This window comes from Thermobia domestica, chromosome 4 (assembly GCF_964235325.1).
Source record: "Thermobia domestica chromosome 4, izTheDome1.hap1.1, whole genome shotgun sequence".
In the NCBI taxonomy this organism is placed as follows: Eukaryota; Metazoa; Arthropoda; class Insecta; order Zygentoma; family Lepismatidae; genus Thermobia; species Thermobia domestica.
Window position 1 is genome coordinate 240,491,459 of NC_137457.1, and position 21,717 is coordinate 240,513,175.

General features: G+C 36.5%; 1 protein-coding gene across 1 annotated transcript in view; it reads right to left on the bottom strand.

Moving 5' to 3' along the window:
* Nucleotides 1-17,901: 17,901 nt before the first annotated feature.
* The window catches only part of LOC145683931 (uncharacterized), a 58,577-nt gene continuing 54,761 nt past the window's right edge, over nt 17,902-21,717 (bottom strand). The window contains exon 5 of the mRNA XM_081755616.1: nt 17,902-18,060. Coding sequence (XP_081611742.1) covers nt 18,032-18,060 — 29 coding nt within the window. The 3' untranslated portion in view covers nt 17,902-18,031. The remainder of the gene's footprint in view (nt 18,061-21,717) is intronic.

Below are 21,717 nucleotides of genomic sequence, written 5' to 3' on the forward strand. Positions count from 1 at the left end.
TTGATTTCAAACCTTTAATTTACGGTTCTTTGTGATTTCACGTTTAACAAAGACAAATATTTTAAAGTGTGTGTGTACTTTAAATAATTTATTTAAGTAGATATTTTTCATAAAGTTTATTTTTTTTTAAAATTATTGTTTCAAGCCTTTGCATTTTAATAAGCCTTCTTCAAAATCAATGCAAATGAATTGTGCTGCCATGTTTGGAGTTCTTTTAAACGTACGTTTGTGGACGTTTATATGATTATGACCAATCCTTTTGACAATAATATTTCGCAAACTACAGACTCTAGAAAGGTGATGTTTTCGCTAATCGATTGCTAATTTTGCGTAGATTGTCCAGTTCTAATTGAATATTTAAAAAACATGGCCATTATTTCTTTATTACATTTTTACAGGTACACTGGAAGTGTTGAAAGTAAAAAAAACTGAAACATCATATCCCTCGCTTTATTTTTTTAATTTTATTTTATTTTATTTTATTCAACACAACAGGCTCTAGGCCCAGTTACAGTGTTGTTCCTTACAAATACATTTACCCTTAGTTATATATATATATTTAAACAAGGTTATACATTTATATATTTTCATTATTACATATTTTTAAGGCTATTCTTGTATACTGTCTCCGACATTCCAAAAACATTTATACATTTCAACACCACATAATTGTATTTAGGAGTAGCATATCTCTCAGGTGTTTGTTTCATTGCCAAATAATAATAATAATAATAATAATAATAATAATAATAATAATAATAATAATAATAATAATAATAATAATAATAATAAAGGATAATCATTTCTCGTCTAAGATGAATATTTATTGTGTGTAGTGTTTTTCCCAATGAGCACCATGCATGACTGACATTATAAATAACTGTGTATGTAATTGCTTATTACATACTGCATGCAAGAAGATACAAAACAGTGATCATACACGAGTTAGAAACTCCAACCGGAAGTAGGCTCAAGTCTTGCAAACGATGCGAGATATTGAAAAAAGATCTCCCCTTTATAGTTACCCTTGCCGATTTTTTCAAGACGTCTTTCACTTGTCTGTAAAGGGACAAGTACAGATGTTGTGAGGAATGAGGAGATTCATGCTCATATGTGAATGATGCGCTGTGTAGAGAGCGCAGGTTCAGCTAGTCTATATATTAAAATGCTAGGTTTATATGATTGTCTCCAACCCTTTCGACAATGAGATCTTGAAAACCTCAAGAGCTAGGAACTTGTTGTTTTCATTGGTGTATTCCAAATTTTGTATAGATTGTCCAGTTCTCATTCAAATTTTCAAAAACCGTGTCGCTATTGTTCTATTCAACATTTTAGGGACCGTTTTGACAGGGACGGCGCCAGGAACGCTTGATGGGGTGGGCGGGAAGAGGCGGACCTAGTTGCTGGGTGGGCGGACAACGAAAATGAGAACTGGGCAATGTAGACATTTTTTGACAATAATTAAATTTCAATTTTTATACTCTTTAGTTAGCTAAGGCTCAGACCGAAATAGGGGAGAAACAAGGATGTGGAAAACAGCTGTGTTGGCCTTATAGAAGGTGCCATTCCAGCATTCACCTGGTAAGACTGAAGAAATGCAGGACTTAGGATGGGCTGCGGGATTTCGTGGCAATATGCTCGAGCTACCGAATTCCGCGTGGCACACACACTACCTCTACTTTCAGCTTTTTAAACAATAATAACGGTGTGTTCTGTGTAGTCGAAGAAGTTCAAGACTGCTTTACCTCCTCTCCCACCAAGAATGCACATGAATGCATAGAAATGAAAGAAGGTTCAAACAACGCAGACTAACAGATAATACTCTACTTTTCCTTAATAACATAAAATACACAATAAGTAGGTAAAGTAAAACAAGGATAAAATAGGCTGCTGCAAACATTTTTATCTTTGAAGTATTTATTACAAGAAAGCAAGAGACAAAAAATATAAATGAGTAACTTCAGAAGCAATGCTGTCGTCTTCGCTCTCTCCAACATCTAGTTCATTTTCACTTTCCTCGAAATCGAACACTTCAAATTGCGAATCCTGGTTGTCACATGTATTTGTATTTTTTTGTCTTTTTTCCCATTGAACAAGAAGGATTATCACTAACATCAACGGATTGAAAATCGCGCTTCTTTGAACACGAGAAAGACACCGAGCCTGAGAAGAAATCGCTAAATTTTTTCAACATATTAGCTGAACAAGCACCAACCGCCAAGACTTCTGAATGCAACAGAGATCAACTCAACAATGCTATAATAAGGGTTTTTACAAATCTGTTTAATGCCACACGGATAAGACATGTGGTACATTGCTGTAAAAAATTGCAAGTTTTAACCCTCTTATAAGAAGCTATCGCGCCAACACAAAACAAGGGCGCCGATTTCTCTGTAAATTTGGGAAGGGGGGGAGCATTCAGATGCAGAAGGCATGCATGAGGATTTTAAGACAAATTGAATTCAAATTATGCCAAATATTGTATATTCATAAATAAAATGCGGGGGCGCACATGGGCTTTGGGGGAGCCCGGGCCCCCTTGGGCCCCCAGGATCGGCGCCCTTGACACAAAGCACTACTCTCCTCCCTCTCTTTCTCAAAATGAGACAATAGATAATACTGGCCAGCTCTGTCCATTATTTAGTTGGCTTTTTAAAAAGCACTTTTTTTTTCAGTGCAGCACATACAAACACTGGCGTTTCAATAGCACGATTGTGCGTGTGTGTTAAACTTCAATTCATTAATCACGACTTTTGGCATCCATTATATTACTACAAGTATCTGTCTTAAAATCATTGTCCATTGCAGAGTTAAACAGAGTCATAGAACCAATTACATTACAATCGAAAGTAATACCTATTGCTTGTGAAGTACAGGATGTCACCTTCAGTGCCGGATTTGCGTATAAGCTAAACAAGCTATAGCTCTCTTGGGGGCCCAAAAAATTTTAAAGAAAAAAGTGGCTGTAATGTCATTTCCAAATAATAAGAAAAAGCAAATAAGATAAAACGCACATACAACAACGGTCTTCAGTACTGTTATGTATTAAGCTCTCATGAAGCAAGTAATAGGGCCCTGTTTTCCAACCCGCCTGCAATGGGATTTCTGTTGCCCAGCCCCGCTTATAATGCAACCCTCGTTTCCCAGCTCCGCTTGTAATGGGGATTTTGTTTCAGAGCCCCATTTGTAATCGGGACCCTGTTTTCCAGCCATTACACTTAGCTACTTTAATAAGACTTCACAGCATAAGTGATACAGTGTCTTGTATGCGGATAGAAATCTAATGCTACCCTTTCTTGTACTATTTGGAATTCGACAAGAAATTGAGTCTGGTAACAGTGGATGCTTAAGAAGAAGGCATGAAACGACAAGCTCGCGAAATAATAGTAAAATATAAAGGAATTACAGCCCTAAGCGGCAATAATCTTTACATCGCGAAATTACAGCTATTTTATTTCACTGTACGTAAGTATGAAAAGTAGTTTGCAGAAGTATTTTCATAACTTTCAGAACTTGGCACTGATTTTCATAGTGATCTAAAGAGTTGAGTTGATTTTGAGTTTAACGTCAATATCAGCAGCGAGGCTACATGAGTCGGGACCTACTGATTAACGTGGAATCCAAACCACATGAGCTCCCACCGGGAATCGAACCCGGGTCTCCCAAAGGTGCGTACGCTAACCGCTTAGCCACGGATGAGCTTATATAGTGATCTATAGAGTGTAATAATGGATCACTAAAGGCAGGGGCGGATCCAGGGGGCGATCGCCCCCCAGAATTGAATATGTTTTTATTTAAAAAATAAAGCATATCCTAAGAATTTTCACCTTTGTATTATAAACGTAAAATAAAACCTATTGACTTCGAACGACTGCCCCCCCTAAACATTCAGAATGGATCCGCCCCTGACTAAAGGAAAGAATAGGAGCACGAATCGTAGTGATTTCATCCATTCGTTCTAGGCATATGAGTCGTTCGTTTGTATATATTAACAGTATTTTATGTATTGTTACGTTCAGAACTGCCCGAATTTACCTTGTGTAAGTTAGTATGCAACAGGCTGAATCCATTAGGTTATCGGCACTAGTTACTACCAGTGGCGTATTTACGATTTTGTTTCGGGAGGGGCTTTGCTAACTTTCGGGGGGGCATTGCCTGGAAATGTGAACATTCTGCAGGATATTTCATTTACTTTGCTATACTAAGTGATTTCGGGGGAGCTTAAGCCCGGAAACCACCCCCCTAAATACGCCACTGGTTACTACATACCAAGGCAAGGTACCAACATCTTTTCACGTCGCAGTAAAAAGATGCTACCTACATTTATGGGTCTTATAATAATTTTAGTGCAACAGTTAGGATTTTTAACGATGTTTTTATGATTTTCAGCCAGAGACGTATCTAGCCAGGGGCCGGAGAGGTCTACGATCCCAGTTTTTTGAGTGACAAAAATAATTGAAGCCATTACTTACATATTTTTGAAAGTTTAGAGTAGATATCTATCATAATCTGGGTTTTAGTTGCCCCTTCTCCAGTTTTAGCCTTCTAAGTTCGCCTCTGGTTCCAGCGTATTTGTGTCGTATTACACCTTGTGTAATCTTCGAGGGTTGCATTCCATTTTGAGTTACTCCAGTAACCTGACCTGGAAAAAGCTCACACGATTACACTAGTTAACAAAGGTTTTGTTACATAAAAGGAAATACCTGTTCTTAAAGGAACTTTTTGCGCTGAATTCGAATATGCACTCTGTTTTTCACCATCACGTACGATTGTCCCGTAACAAAGGGATTTTCGGGATAATCCCTCAAAAATTTCCCTTTTCGTTTATTTTACACCCCAAGATCTTGTCCCCTTGCATATACTAACATAGAAATTATACCTAAGTATACTTTGATTCATATTTAACAAACCCTCCAAGTTTCGTAATAATCGCTTTATTCTTTCTAGAGAAATAAATATGTTTGTATGTATACTGTGTGTACTGTTTATTGCACCTTATAGTAATGCTTTCAGATCTCTTAAGTTGAGGTAAAACGTTTTGCTTTATTACCACAAACACATATATAAAATATAATACAATATAATTTACAAGTGTGACAATTTACAATAAACAATAATACAAATGTACCAAAAGGTCATGAAAAGACAATCAAAACTATCACAATATATGAAACTTCCATTGGGTTACAAAAACATACACTACTTCCTTCTTTTGTAAGAAATGTTGCATTCTCTAACAAGACCCCAACAATAGTCTTCCATCATTGAAGGATCCCATTGTCCCTGGTACCTTTTCTCCATTGCCATTATATCTTGGTGGAATCTTTCCCCCTGTTCGTCGCTGAGAGCACCTAGGTTAGCAGGAAAGAAGCTGAGGTGGGAGTGCAAAAAGTGGATTTTTAAAGACATCCTACAACCCAACTCTTTGTATTTCTGTATCATGTCCTGTACGATTTCTGTGTAACTCTCAGCTTTGTTATTGCCCAGAAAGTTGCGCACAACACACTTAAATGCTGTCCAGGCAGCTAGCTCAGCACTGTTTAACTTGCTGTCAAAGCTATCACCAAGCATTAATTTCCTAATTTGGGGACCAATAAACACTCCCGCTGAAATTTTAGCATCACTCAGGTTAGGGAACTTATCTCGCAAATACTTGAAACCTTCACCAGATGTGTCCATGGCTTTGGCAAAGTTTTTCATAAGTCCTAACTTGATATGAAGTGGCGGTAGTAATATCTTATTAGGATCTACCAAAGGAGCGTATTTGACGTTGCATTCTCCAGGTACGTAATTCACTCTAGGTTCCCATTCCTTCACTTCATAATGTTTATCATCAGCTCGGCTATCCCATAAACATAAAAAACATTGGTACTTCGTGTAACCGCACTGCAGTCCTAATAAAATACCAACTACCTTGAGATCACAACATATTTGCCAACAATGGTCCTTGTAATTTATAAGATTTAGCAAAGTTGACATAGTGTCATAGGATTCCTTAATCTTCACTGAGTGCGCAAGTGGTATAGAAGGTTTTTTATTTCCATTATGTAAAAGGACAGCTTTAAGGCTGACCTTTGACGCGTCGATAAATAACCTCCATTCTTCTGGAACGTAAGGAATTCCTAGCTCCGCCATCAACCCATTTATATCCGTACATACGCACACATTATCTTGCATTGAGAAATAGCTTGAAAATTGAACATGCCTTTTCCTGTACACTGATATGTTCGTTTCTGCATCCAATAAGTTCCACTGCTGGAGCCTTGATCCCAGAAGTTCCGCCTCTTGTTTTGTCAGGTGCAAATCACGGACTAGGTCATTAAGTTCACATTGCCGGATGAAATGTGGCTCGCGAACACAGTCAGGGATGAACGTTGGATCCTTGGATGTACATGTTGATGTCGATGGTTCATCAAGGTCATGATCATCATCAGAGTCTTTTGGCCATATCTCTTCCCAGTTGGTAGGGGGCTCGGGAAGTGGAAGTTCTTTTGCATTCTGTTACATTTGATAACAAATATTGATAACCATTTCATGAACAAAACGAAAAAACTTGGAGAATTGTATATATATGTATTAAGATATACATATACTGTACGTTTAAAAAATATATATGTTGGAAGTACATTCTACTTTTATAGACGTTTCTAATTTACAGAGAGCAATACAAGTGTGTTGTTGACTATTGTAAATATTCATTTTTATGTCTCTGTTTGTAGTAATAAAGCAAATCGTTTTTACCCCAACTCAGGAGATCTGAAAGCATTACTATCAGGTGCAATAAACAGTACACACAGTATACACACAAATATATTTATTTCTCTGGAAAGAACAAAGCGATTTTTACGAAACTTTTAGGGTTTATTAAATATAAATCAAGGTATACTTAGGTATAATTTTTATGTTACTATATATAAGGGGACAGGAGCTAGGGGAATAAAATATCTGAAAAAGGGAAATTTTTGAGAGAATTTCCCGAAAATCCCTCTGTTACGGGAAAACTGTACGTGATGGAGAGAAACCGAGTGCATATTCGAATTCAGCCTTTAAGATCAGGTGATTTTTCTCATGTAACAAACAAAAAGTTTAAATTTGTTAACTAGTGTTAGTTGAGCTTCAGGCAGTAATTACCAACCCTGGATGATATTTAGACTGTATTTACTTACACGGATCCCTGGAAACGTTTCAAACTTTACCCAACTGAACAGAAACAACTTGAGATGAGAAATGATGCAGTCTCCACATATTGTAGAAGCATGGCGTGGAGCGTTGATCATAGTTGGTGCAAAAAGATCGGCAACGGACTTTATTGGTACCAAATTAAACTACTGCTAATTTTACAAATTTTACAGTTTTTCTGTAATGTATTCAAAACAGTAAGTTAAGTTAACGAAATATACACGAAAACGTATTTACTTAATAGATATGTATTAGGTCCATAAATTACCATATAGCATATATTCAAACAGAAAAGGCGAAATTTTGTCGCTGAAAAAGAATGCTAGAAATAAATTGGCCCCATTATCTTCAATAGCTTAGGGCCCCATCAAACTTAAATCCGGCACTGGTCACCTTCATTATTCTACTTCTGTTGCAGGGGTGTCATTTCAGACTTCGCTTGAGGGGGCAAGAACATCAACAACATAAGACTTTCACAGTTTGCACTAGTATATTAGTAGACAATCGATAAAGTATATGTATTCCTCAAAATCTTGCGGGGGGCAATTGCCCCCTCCTGTCCCCCCTTAATGACACCCCTGTTCTGTTGGGGTGGGCGGATGGGTGGGCGAGGCCATCCATCGGGTGGGCGGTTGCCCACCCCCGCCCACCCTTAGCGCCGTCCCTGCGTTTTGAGCTCATAATATTAACATTGTTGCAGGCCGAAACGATGGTGTTAGGCAACCAGTAGATAAGTTACGTATGACGGGTTGACGGACATTGTAGGGAACCTATTATATAGTAGCAACTTCAAAGACGTCAAGAGACGCAATGAGGCGTACTCGGACGGATATGTATTTATTTTTTTAAAAATTCCACTTGGTATTGTGTTACTTCTACAAATTTGCTACAAACTCTCTTCAACATCTATACCTAGCAATTCACTTCCTTTGTAAGTCTCCTATTCTTTGCTTGTGTGAGTAAGGAAATAAGCCCAGTGGGAAGAAGAATCATGGTCATAACATAACGATGCGCTGATTAGACAGCGCAGATTCACCTAATTGTATTAAAAATATATATTTTCTCCCCTAATATTACTAACTTTTCAATTTTTTCTGAACTTCACATTCACGTTTTAAAAACTTACAGCTTTTTATAGGTGAGTTTACGTACTGCCCACTTTTTCTGCCTTATAAGGTAAAGAATTTTGCGTGAAATATTTTATACAATGTAAGTCCTTTACTAGCTTTTTAGCCAAATGCCGACAAATAGTATTTTCATATTCCTAAATGCTTCTATCCCCATTCATGTTCCTTATTGTTACTTTAAATTTGTACTTCTTGTCTATACTAATAGTATTGCCCACGAAATTAAACCTAGAGAGTGGCCTATTCATTTTATTCCTCTCATACTTAAAATTTGTTACTGTCCGCTTAGTTTCAGTCGTAATTGATTTTTTTTTTCTAATTTTTACTGTCAATCCACAGTACACACATTTTCGTCAAGTCTTTCAATATTATAATTTTCTATTCATATTCCGTAATATTCCCCATATCATCTACAAATCTAATTCTACTGCTGTCTTGGATAATCTTTTCCAGTATTTCTTCTATAAAGGTATTAAATTACTCATAGGCGCCGACTTTGGGGGGGCAGGGCACTTTTGGCCCCCCCAATATTTAAAGGTGGGGGCCTCGCCCCCCCAATATGATCCAGTTGAGGAAGAATTACCAAAGAGGAGCAAGAATTTCTGTCGTAAATTACGTCGTGCCTTTTAATTCAATATTAGGAACAGCCTTCTTATTCGATAAAAAGCACCGTTTTCAAATCGGCGTTTAACCCTTTTAGGATTTCCACTTTTTGAGGCAAATTTTAGGCTTTCACTCAAACAGCTACTGCTTCCGTACTATTTATCGTAGGATCGTGGTTCATACCACTTTTTTTTTTCTTTCTTTCAGGATAGCTCATACTTTCCAACGGTACCAGTCTCTTGTCCGTATTATACACCAGAAATAAGAATATTGAAAAAAAAACAGATTTTTTTTAAAAAAAATCGAAATTATTGTGCCCCTCTGGCCCGGGCCTGGGTTCACGTAGGGATCTTAATCTTTAAAAAAAAAATCTTGTTATATACATAATACATGCGCAAAATTTCGTTCTTGTATCTTGAAAACTGAGGTCGGGAGAAATTTTTGAAAATCTGAAGGTGACCTACCTTTTCATACATGTATATAAATAGAGGAAGTTCGGGTATTATGGAATAGTCGGATAATATGGAATACCTCATTATCTCGCCTGTGATGTGTTGCTTCCAAGCGGAGAGGAAAGAAACTACTATCTCACGTCCCCATGATGCTCTACAGTCAGTCTCCATGTGATTGTGACATTCGTTGTGTTGGTAGACCTGAAAATCTGATTTCTTATTCAGGAATACTTTTACAGATGAGTGGTTTACAACCTGTATTTTCCTATTGAAATGTAATAGAACAACAATTCTTTATTTACTATGACGTTGGATATACAGAGGTAGTTTGATAAGCGTCATTATCCCATACGCCTTCGAATGCGTTTAACAGCTCTTTCGTTTCCAAGGTGGCGTGGAGGGCAATATGGAATACCCGCAAGAAAAGCATGGTATTCCGTATTCCGTATGGATTCTGATTACAAAAATATCTATCGGTATTGGGCAATTAAACATACATTTATGATGACAACAATGCTAAGTCTATTTTCTATTACAGCAAATTGTCTGATGATACAAGGGGTGAGCTTGGTTCCAGCGTTCATCATGTTTAATGTGAGCATACAATGACTGTGCCGATCCTGAAGCAGAGTATTATATTTATGACTTTTGCAAGTAATCACAATCAGTTATGGCTTGGCATTCAGAATTTTCATATATTGTCACTGTATTCATTGTATGTTCAACAGAAAACTCATTTCTTTTCTGTATAGCATTTGTATTCCATGCTCGACTATTTCATATTACCCTCCAAAGTGGTTTCTTTATAAATTATAAATTTTACCCACCCCTGTAACGAAACTTCTTTATCAAGATATGCATAAATAAAGCCAAATATGTAAGGCGTATACTTGTTTTCATTTTTGTTTCAATGTGCAACTACTAACTGAGTTACAAGCGAAACAAAAATGGTATTCCATAATACCCGAACTTCCTCTATATATACCTAGGTATAAAATATTTTAAAAATGTACTGCGTCATTCCTATTTAGCCAAGAGTCATGGTTCAAACGCCATTTTCTTCAGTATGATAAGCCCTTTCCAACGGTATCACTCACATGTCCGTATCATACACTTAAACCAGATAATTAGGGAAAAACTCGGTGCAAATCTAACCAAAACATTTTGCCCCCTGGCCTAAGCGTGGATTGACGTAGGGATCTGAATTTTGTTCTAAAAATGCATTGTTATGTACATAATACGTGTGCAAAATTCCAATCTTGTATCTTAAAAACAAAGGGCAGAAAAATTGTTGAAAGTCTGAATATAGGCTCTTTCATTATACACACACATACGTATATATTTATTATAAAAATTTACTGCGTCATTACTATTAAGCCTAGATTCATGGCTTAAACGTTATTTTCTTTAGTATAACAAGCCCTATCCAACGGTGCCAAATACATGTGCGCATCGTATTCCTGAACCGGAAAAATCGGGAAAACTTATTTTTTTTTCTGAAAAAATCAGCCCCTCGGAATATTCGCGCCCCTCGTGCCCGGACTCGGCTTCACGTAGAGATCTCAGGAAAATTTGAGAAATATCCAAAGGTACATACAATTCCAATCGGATATCGTGCAAACTACAGGCGTGAATTTTTTTTTGAAATTTGCCTTAAGAAAAAGTAAAAAGTCACGCCCTTCCGCCCCCACTTGGCGCAGCCAAGTTGACCATCCGGTTCCAAAACGCATCCGGGGTGTTGTTTGGTCTATCCTTGACTTGACTAATAAGAAACGACTCAAGTACCTGTTATAGAACCTAAATAAAAGGCAAAGACCATAGTGAGCCATGGTAACAAAAGTTACCAAAAATCCTAAAAGAGTTAATAGAGCACTGAAGCTTCAACCAACACTATGGTAACACTGATATGAGAAGTGAAGATCAATGTGATGGAATGAAGTTCCCAGAATTTGAACTTGAATTTGTTTTAATGCGTTTACACAAATTTGACTTAAGTCATGAATTTAGCAGTGGAGCGGATGCAGCAGACCGAGATCTGGAGGGAAGGGGGCCTTTATCCAGCAATTGGTAGAAAACGGCTGAATATGATTATATATTTATTCATTGTTTGGCCCCCCCCAATATTTTCTTCAAGTCGGCGCCTATGAAATTACTTATGTTCGATGCACAACTATTTCAAATTCACGTAGTGGTGTGCGTTTCCCTGCACTTTCTTTACTTCAATACTCAATTGTTGATTTATTAAAGTTTCTAGCTACTCTTAGATCCTTTCATTCCAGTATTATCTTGTTTACAGTCCTCATCAATAGCTCCCAGTTAATCTGTTCCGAATGCTTTACTAGATCAACAATCGCAACGAATCTTCGTTGCCATTTTCTACAACAATTATTCCCTATTCCATAATCTATAAGCCAGTTTCTATTCAAGGCACCAAACTCTTCTTTTGTAGCCTTCTTATGCACGAAAAGTCAAATATATTCCTTTCATCCAGTAATATCTAAATGCGTCATTTCCTCTTTATATACCTTTCTTCGTAATTTCGTATGGTTCGACTTTAACTTTTCAATTTATCAACTTTTTTGCATCATACGTTTTCTCCCTTCGGCGTAGGAGACCCGGCTTTCATTTCCGGCGGGAGTTCATTTGGTTCGTATCCCACGTTAAGCTGTGGCTCCACGTCTAATATAGCCTTGCCGCTGAAAGGGACGCAAATCCCAAATCCAAAAATTAGAAATAATTATGAGTTTAGTTGACAACATGCTACCATGTTAAACAAAGACTCCCTTCGCAACAAGTGGAACTTGTTCCACAGCTGACCCTTGAGTTCGACAGCCGACGCTTCAGCGCCGTCTAGCTATGTCGGAGTTCCTAGTAGAGTTAAAAAATTGAGTATGCACAGTGGTTTTGTCATAATACAACACGGAATTAGTTAGCATCTAAAGTTACTATTAGTAGGGGTGCAGATGTAACTTGGTATGCAAGTTGATTATACACACGTGTGTTTACGACATTCAATTATTCTCACATTCCTGATGAACAATTACCATGGTGTCACTCTTTCTAGCTCTGAGGATGCGTGTGGTGACGTTATCAATATGACCGCCAGTTCAAACTACTTAACACGTATTATCTTGAGAACCGCTCAACCTATTTTTATTCTATTTGCGTCAAGTGAAAAGTTTATTTTCAAGCTAAAAATTATGTTGAGTGACATTTTTTCATATAAGCAATAATGTAAAATATACAAAGGACATTATGTATTTTTTCCGAAATCAAAATTTATGGTATTTGGGAAATTGCTAAGAAACTATCAGGTTTACGGAAACATGTTACAGGAAATAAATTTTAGCGTAATTTAAGACCTTTAATTTGCTGAAAAGAAAATCAACATTGACCGATTAGTTCTCGAATTATGGACATAAGAATAAGTCAACCAGTATTGCCGCAGTTTTAATTTTGCATGCAAGTTGATAATAAAGGCATGTCATTTACAACATTCGATTATTATCCTGTTCTTAATGAATAGTTAATATGATATCACTCTTTTTCTCTCTTAGAACGCGTGTGGTGACGTCATCAATATAGCCGTATACTTAACATGTCTTATCTTGAGAACACTTTAACCAATTTTTATTTTGTTTGCGTCAAATCAAAGTTTTAGTTTAAAGCTTAAAATTATGTCCGATAACATTTTTTCATACAAGCAATAGTTAAAAATGTACGAGAGACTTTATATATTTTCCGAAATCAAAATTTGTTTTTTGCCAAACTACAAAGAAACTATCGAATTTACGGAACCTTGTTACAGAATATAAATTTTAGTGTAATTTAAGACCTTTAATTTGCTGTAAAACATCAAAATCGCTCTATTAGTTCTAGAGGTATGGACATAAGAAAAAATAAAAAAAAAAATCTTCGTAAATGCTGTTCACCACCCAGTTACAGAGGTCACGAAGAAGACTCCAAGTTGAAGATGGTCACATCATTAGGATAACCAAACTAAAGCTGTACGTAGGTACCGATATTATAACATTGCAACTGACATAATATCGCCAGACAGATTTCATGATGTGCTGGGACGTTATGAGTTTTCTGTTGTTCCATGTTCTCCTTTTTAATTTAGAAGGAACTGTGCATCTGTGCACTGATAAAAATTCGTTCTTCGGACAGCGGTATATTGTACAAATATACGGAATCCTCTTGCTTATTACAGAGATCAGTATGGAGCATATGTTATCCTAATGCTACATACGTACTGCCCTTAGGTGTTACATCATGTCGTTGCAGGATGTCTGACATCTAACATTTTCCATATATCACATGCATATACTTTTGTTACATTCCTCAGCTATATGTTATATACGTCCATTTGTATGTGAGATTCTGTCCGCCTATATTGTTTCATACAGAAAGTACGTATGGATGGAACACTTATACGGAAAATATTATAAAACGGGTTTTCAGTTATACGTCTGCTGTAAGTTAAGTCCAAAAACTACAGGAATATCGCATGTAACCTACCTTCTTAAGTACGCCACCTACAATTTTTTTCTCCGTGTGCAGTAACGGAAGCATGTTAACTCAAATTTTGAATATTCTACCAAACCCTGATACTTCTCGAGGAGAAATGCAAGTGCCTCCGGACTCGACAGACCAAAGAAAACGACGAAAATCTACCCTATGCGAAAGGGACTTCACAGTTGCTTTAGTTGATGGAATACCGGAGCTACAGGCTCCAAGTAAAGGGCCAAACGTGAATACATGTCATATTTTAACATAAAAGTTCAGAAAATTAATTATTAAAAAATACTAGGGCTTCCACGAAATTCATCTCATATTTGATAGGTATTGAACACAAATACATTAAGAATCACGTGAGACAGAAAAGACTTCAAGGCATGACTATTTTAATATAGGATCGTAGACAGTACGATGATAGCAAACATCCCCATGAAGAAACTTCTTTCGCACATAAGCACTAAAGAAAGTTAATATGCTATTTATTAGAGAAAATAATTGCATATACTAAATGCTTTCGGAAAAACCTCGTAGCTTCATGGCGTACAGATGTAGTTGCAACTCATTGCAATTCCGAATACTTAAGTAGCACTCAGGAGGAAGCAGATACCAAGATAACTCTTCACTCTATAGATGCAGCACAAAGAGGCGCTACAACGCTTTATATATTTGCTCAAGATACCGATATCTCAGTTTTAGCATTAAGCTGTTTCCCAAACTTTCCACAAACTCCTACTTCGTGTAGCTTAGTGGGATATTTACCACATCCTAGATGCTACAAAGGCGTCTGCGCTTCCAGCGTTACACGGCCTCTCTGGATATAACAGTATTAGATGTTTATTCGGCAAAGGAAACACATTATTGGAAGGCATTTGAATGTTCTAAAGAGACCCTCTTTGCATTACAGAATCTTGGAAGGCAAGAACTTTCTGTTACACTAATAGATCAGCTTAAAGCATTCATCTATCAAATTTATCAAGCAGCAACAAAAATTACTTCTTTTGCACAACTTTGTTTTAATATGTTCAGCAAAATACAGACAAATTGGGAGAAACTACCTCGAACTCGAAACTCAGTCATACCTGCTTACCAGAGAGTAAACTACCAAATGATTGTATGGAAACAAGATGATAAAGTTAAGCCTTTTATACCTTCGCCAGTTGCCCATGGTTGGTGTGAAGAAAATTGAGATATTAAGTCTGTGTATTGTGAATTACGTACTTGGTACGCCAGGTTCTATTTTAAAGTTAGTGCGTTCTCATAAACTAGAAATAAGTGCAATCTTTCGTACAAATGTTCAGTAAATAAACTTCTCTATACTGAAATGTGTGAATGCAGTGCAAATGAGTTATTTTGTTATAATAAATTTAAGAGTAAATTCTCTTATCTGGATGACGATGTTAGTGGATGAGTTTGATCAATAAATAAAGGGAGGTACGTTAGGTTGGCCGTGTGCAATGTGTGTAGTGGTTTCACTATTGAGTAGTAGTATTTCTTCGAAAATAGAAAGGTATCTCGTTAGCAGGGGTGAAGAATAAAAGTTATTTTTGTATTACATATTTTCTTCGTGTGCAAGATATATGAAAAATGTGTAACTAAAAGCACCAGTAACCGCTCTTGTGACTCATTTGATTGTTTGTATGGAGGGTTGTAATGAAAAATGGTATAAATATAAGCTTATTTACAGTTTATTTGTTATTGATTCATGCGCTATTATTCAACAGATATTTTAAGTAAATTTTATCAAAATTCAGGAATTTGTATTTTTCACGATATCTTCAATGGACACAGTATGTATATCACATTTGATTATGTATGGGAAAGGTTCGGCCTTACCACCGTCGCGTCGGCTGCGGCATTTAAATTAGCTTTCCAACTCCCCATTTCGATTACGGTAGGATAATAAGTTTGGGATGCTTGCCCTTCTGGGGTCGGTTTGTGAGACAGAATTGTCATGGGACAGTAGCCGAAATTTAAGATCTGGATGGTGATATGGAATAGTGAACTGGAGCAAGCGCGAGGTCTCATTCACGCCTTTATAGAAGCAGTACCTACCGTAGGTAACCAAATTAGTTGCAATGTTATGGTACCAACACTTACGTATATCTATATTTTGTTTATCCTAATGATGTGAGCATCTTCAACTTGGAGTCTTCTTCATGACATCTGCAACTGGGTAGTGACGAGCATTTACGAGGATGTTTTTCTTTATTCTTACCGTATGTCCATACCTCTATAACTAATAGGCCGATTTTCATTTTCTTTACAGCAAATTAAAGCTCTTAAATCACACTCCGTAAACCTGAAAATATCTTTGTAATTTAGCAAACACCAAAAGTTTTGATTTCGGAAAATGTATAAAGTCCATCGTACATTTTAAATTATTGCTTATATGAAAAAATGTCACTCAACATAATTTTTAGCTTGAAAATAAACTTTTCATTTGATGCAAAGAGAATAAAAATCGTTTGATCCGTCCTCAAGATAATACTTGTTAAGTAGTTTGAAGTGGCAGCTATATTGATGACGTCACCAAACGCGTCCTAAGAGCTGGAAAGAGTGACACCATGATAATTGTTCATCAGGAATGTGAGAATAATTGAATGTTCTAAAAGGCATGTTTGTATCATTAAATTGCACACTAAAGCGATATTTCCTACAACTGCGCCCCTACTAAATTGTTTTGACATAATTTTTTCGTTTAATACGAAACTCTGACAATTTTTTTTATGAATTTTACCTTCAAACTATGTGCTCTAGGCCGGTTCCTAAACTTCCCTAGAACTAAACAGTTTGTGTTCATTATGTTACAGAGCACTTTAAACTATGATGGTACTAGTCTATGTATTAAAACCTGTACAGGGTTATACACTGTGATTGGTGTATACAAGGTGATTGACTTTAAAGGTACTTAGTAAATTACACTTACTGATTTAAATCGTACGCGAAATATGTAAGGTAAAAAGAACATGCAAGTATGTTTTAAATTTTCCTTCACCTTCAATGTAGGTCTGTACTTTTATGAACAAAATCAAGAAACAGTTGCATTACTAAATTTGATGTTAACCTTCCCTTTATTCAATGCATGCTTCTAAATTAAATAGGAAAATCGACTGTATGATCACCATGATGATTTCACTGAGTACGTTACGACTGTTAATAAATTGAAGTGATTGACCAATTGTCAAAGTTAATAGTGCTCGAGTCGACCTTGAACAACTTCAAGCAAGCAGACACAATTCGAACTGTATTGGAAACTTTGTTTGCCGAATTGTCTCTTACAGTTTTCAAAGAACTAGTTCATTATATAATTCAGTAAAACTGAAAAATGAAAATGGAATATTTGAAAAAATCTTTGAGTTTTTTACGTCCCACGATTATGCCGGTTAGGCTAAAGGAGACAGTGATTATGAGAAATGAATGAAAATGGTGGAATGAAGAAAGTGGGAGGAAACGAGAGAACCCCGAGAAAACCCACGCACACGGTGTTTGTCCACCACAAAGTTCACTTGGCGGGAGCAGGGTTTAAACCCGGGACCCCATGCACGAGATTTGAACGCTCTACCACTAAGCCACCGCGGCCCCTGGAATATTTGAGTTTAACGTCCCATGATTATGCCCGTTAGACTAAGGTAGATGATGATTAAAGCAAGCGAATGACAATGGAACAGTCGGCGGCATGAGAAAATGAAAGGAAACGGGAACACCTCGAGAAAACCCGGAAGCACGATGTTGTCCACCACAAGATTACTTCTCCTAGAATCGAACTAGGAACCCCACGCACCAGAGATAAGAGCTACTGAGCCACCGTGCCCCCTTCAGTAAAATTAAAATTCATTCGCAACTCACTGATCTCTAATAAATACTTTTTCGTGCTCATAGTACATAATTTCGGAAAATATTTAAGTTACTCATACGACAATAAAAGTATTATTTAAGTTTAACAGAATGATAAACAGTTTTATTTTATGGCATTTACGAAGAGGAAATGATTTCATTGTTAATTTTTGAAATTTGCTTTATTTCCCTTGTTATTCATACATGTTAAATTTCATGATTAGTATAAAAATATTCGTTACACACCAAAAGCTTTATTTTTTTTATTTTTTTGCTTATTTTCTTTGTATTGTACATCGTGCTCTAGAGTTCCAATCAGCAGGTATTCTTTTTTACCTTGGTATCTGCAAAAATAAATATGTTCATAAAAAATTTTAATTTCGAGATTACACTTAAGTATATTAACACAATAACATAAATCTTATATTCTCATATGCCAATTATACGATTACCAGTAATATCAGGCATCTACATCTTATCCAAAGTGTGCAGTAATCCCATTACTTTTATGTTCGTTGTTACATATTTTATTTTATGTTGCCCAGCATCTTAGGCATATTTCCGAAACTTGACTTAAAATCTGTATTCAATTCTTGATTCGACTGTAACAAACCTTCGATGAACGTTAGGGCTCTGAAATGGTAGAACTTATATTTGAACCATAATTTTCTATATTATTATTACTACCATGTTTTAATTCTTCTCTTATAGAAGAATACTTCTGATATTGAAGTATCTTTGATATTCTGAATAAACTCTTAAACATGAATTGAAATTAACAGATACGTCTGTTACGCTTTGGTACTTCAAACTACTGAGACATTCACTTCAGTAAGCACACAACATATGTCTTACTATTACTTATTCATTTAATATTATAATAATCATGAATTGTTGCTATATTTACCCCTCTGACTCCTAAAACATGTATTTTAAATTAAATACATAGACATGTAATAGAAAAAACAAAAATAATAGAAACGACAAAACAAAAAAGTGTCAGCTTAAATGACACGTCAGTTATCATATAAATTTGTACTCTGTAAGAAAGTACCTTTCAATAATCGACAGTCTGGGGCGGGAAAGGTAGAAGAGATTTGTATTTGATGCTACACGGGTAGCAATGTGAAGGGATTCTTGAAGTAGGGCTACAGACCTCACGTTCCCATTGACTACCTTATGTAGGAATTTCATTTCGGGGACATTACTGCGAGCATCCGGAATCTGGATATTCAGTTAATGCAGGAGATCTTTAGTTATAGAATGAACAGTGGGAACGCGAAAACGTACTATCGCCAGATAGATGTTTCCGTGCTCCATGTAAGGGAGCAGTAATCGATCTTGGGTGATCACACTTTTTATTAACTCCCTCTTCCTAAATGTGTGGGGCTCTGGCGCAAGTAGGTATTGGCTAGTGTTCGTAAATCATACGTAAAAAAAGCCTGATATTCCGCCCCTAAATGTTTCCACCCAGATTGTCTACATGGACGACAACCCTGACTCTCACATCAGGTGGAACACGTCAATTCTGATTCCATTGTAGGATATTGAAAATTATCGTAGTGCTCAAGCCAAAAAGAATGCAGATGATTGATATTGTTAGGTGAAGGATGTTATATAATACACCACTGTCTCGTAAATAGTGAAAGATTATATGATTCTGTTGTAATTGTTTGGTGCATTATCTATTGCTTCGATTTCGAATAATAAAACTCTTAAATATTCTTATTCTTATTCCTGCACGGAAACAAAGTATTTTGTTACAAATTCGAATGACATAATATGAGTCCATAAACCGCCTAAAAAAGGAAGATCTCTTCTAATTCTTAGCCGGTTTCAAATTTCCTAAAATAGCTGACATATTCCCCCGTTGAATGGCTATACTAATCCGATGTATTAGGAATGCTCTTGCTCGGGTATCTCCCGATTTTAGCGATATGCGTTGGCCAACTTCATTGATGAAATTCAGCTCTTTTTGTTCCCATGAACCACTTGATTTAATTGCTATTGTCACAAACCAATATTTGTTCAATAGATTGGTATATTTATTTCTTTTGCCTTCCTCTCTTCGTCCTGCTCGAGTCGATGTATCTGCAACATTTGAGGGAGCATAAGTGTCTGCACAGGTGAAATCCCAAACAAGTGCCTTCCTTTTTTTTCCCCGGCACTAACGTCATTCCGTTAGGCCGTTTTCCGTCATTGCGACTCTCTACGACTTGTTTGTCTTAGTTGCTAACAATATTGTTTCTCCACAAACTAGGCATTCATCATGCTCCCATGCAAAAAGCCAATTCCGTTACATAGACAATTTTGCATGCTATAAGCATGTATCTTAAATAAAAACATAGAATATGCTGAATATGCTCTTAAGCACTAATATATCCATTAACCTTTGAAATATGCATTTTTATGCACTACAAAACTTCAAATTCGAGCTGTATTATTGTTGTTAGAAACCCCTACCAAGTCTAACAAAGATGCATATAAGCAAATAAAAAATGCATTTGCATAAAAATTCGACGTCTATTCATTAGCAACCTTATAAGTCGCATGGAAGCACAGTGCAGAGCATGCATCACTGTCTGTGGTGATCACAGAACCTTGTAAGCACCACTTAATACCTTCTGTTGTAACTGTACCAAAATTCTGCTTATAATATTTTTCGTATAAACGCAAATTCTGCGTTAGAGCGTTATGTGACGTTCGTCTGAATTCGTACACTTTGTGCAGTGTATGCTTCTTGTTGATTGTGCTGCCGCCTAGTGGTGTTAAAAGACAGGATAGAAGAAGAGGAAGAGGAAAGTTATGAGAGGACAACTAGTTTTTCGTTGTGTTGTGTTGGTGTGTGTGAATGTGAGTGACTCAGCTATTTTGCTGATCACTACATTATCTCGTCCTCAGATGTTGTTTTAAGTGAAATATTGGTTACCTTGTAATTTAAAAATCCATCACTGTCTTCGAATATGTAAAAATTATTAACGAATACAGTATTACAAATCTGAACATTTTGGCAATTCTTACGTAACTCATTATCAAAACAAATTAGCCCCAAGTAATATTTTATAAGAACAAGGGGGCGTGTTGGAGGCTAAAAGAAAAAACAAAAAACTTGAAAGGTGGTACTAAAACGCAACGGACATGTAATAAACGACCAACACAAAAATATATCAAAACTAGTCAACTCTTTATCAAAAATCACAACATAATGTCATCAATGTGTTCACTTGGAATGACTGTCTGCTAAATTCTCAATATTGGAAGAAAGGACAATCTTAGTGAGTGGATTCAATGGATATATAGTGTTCCAACTTAAAATGTGATCACGTCTTTCATCAAGCCATGGCGGACAATACAAAAAAGTGAGTAATAAAAGTGCACTTACGAATTCAATACGTAAACGGGGCGAATAATGTAAGGGAAAGTTTGTTTATCTCAGGTATGTTTATTCATTTTAAATAAATGGCACAATAAGATATAAATTTGTCAGTTTTTCTTTTACAAATTGCATGACGTAATAAGAACGTAATTGTTGAATAACCTGTGTTTGGTTCATAAAAGTAGGTGATGCTCTCGTCTATTTTCGCAATACGCCTTAAATCTTCGCCCAGGTGATCCCCGTCCAAATCTGGACCGTAACGGTGAGGTGTATCGCACCTTCCTTGAACGATCGTCGTGGGGATAAACTTTCCGAACCCGTGAATAAAATAGTGCAAAGCTGTATTATTTGCGGGCGAGGAGTGGGGAGTTCTTCACGGAGGCCGGTTAAGGATGGTGTGCACCGCGCAGCCCTATGCTGCACCGTAATAGAATGGCGCCCGAACAGGGACTAAAGTCTCAATTGAAAAGGTACACGGATCGAACCCTTCACCGTAATAAAATGGCGTTTCCCTCCAGGGACGGATCAATTAATAATTATTCACGTTTTTATTAATTGATTCGTAACGAATGTGACATCTGGGAGAAGATCTAGGTGTTGTAATATTTGACAGGTTTTATTTCTC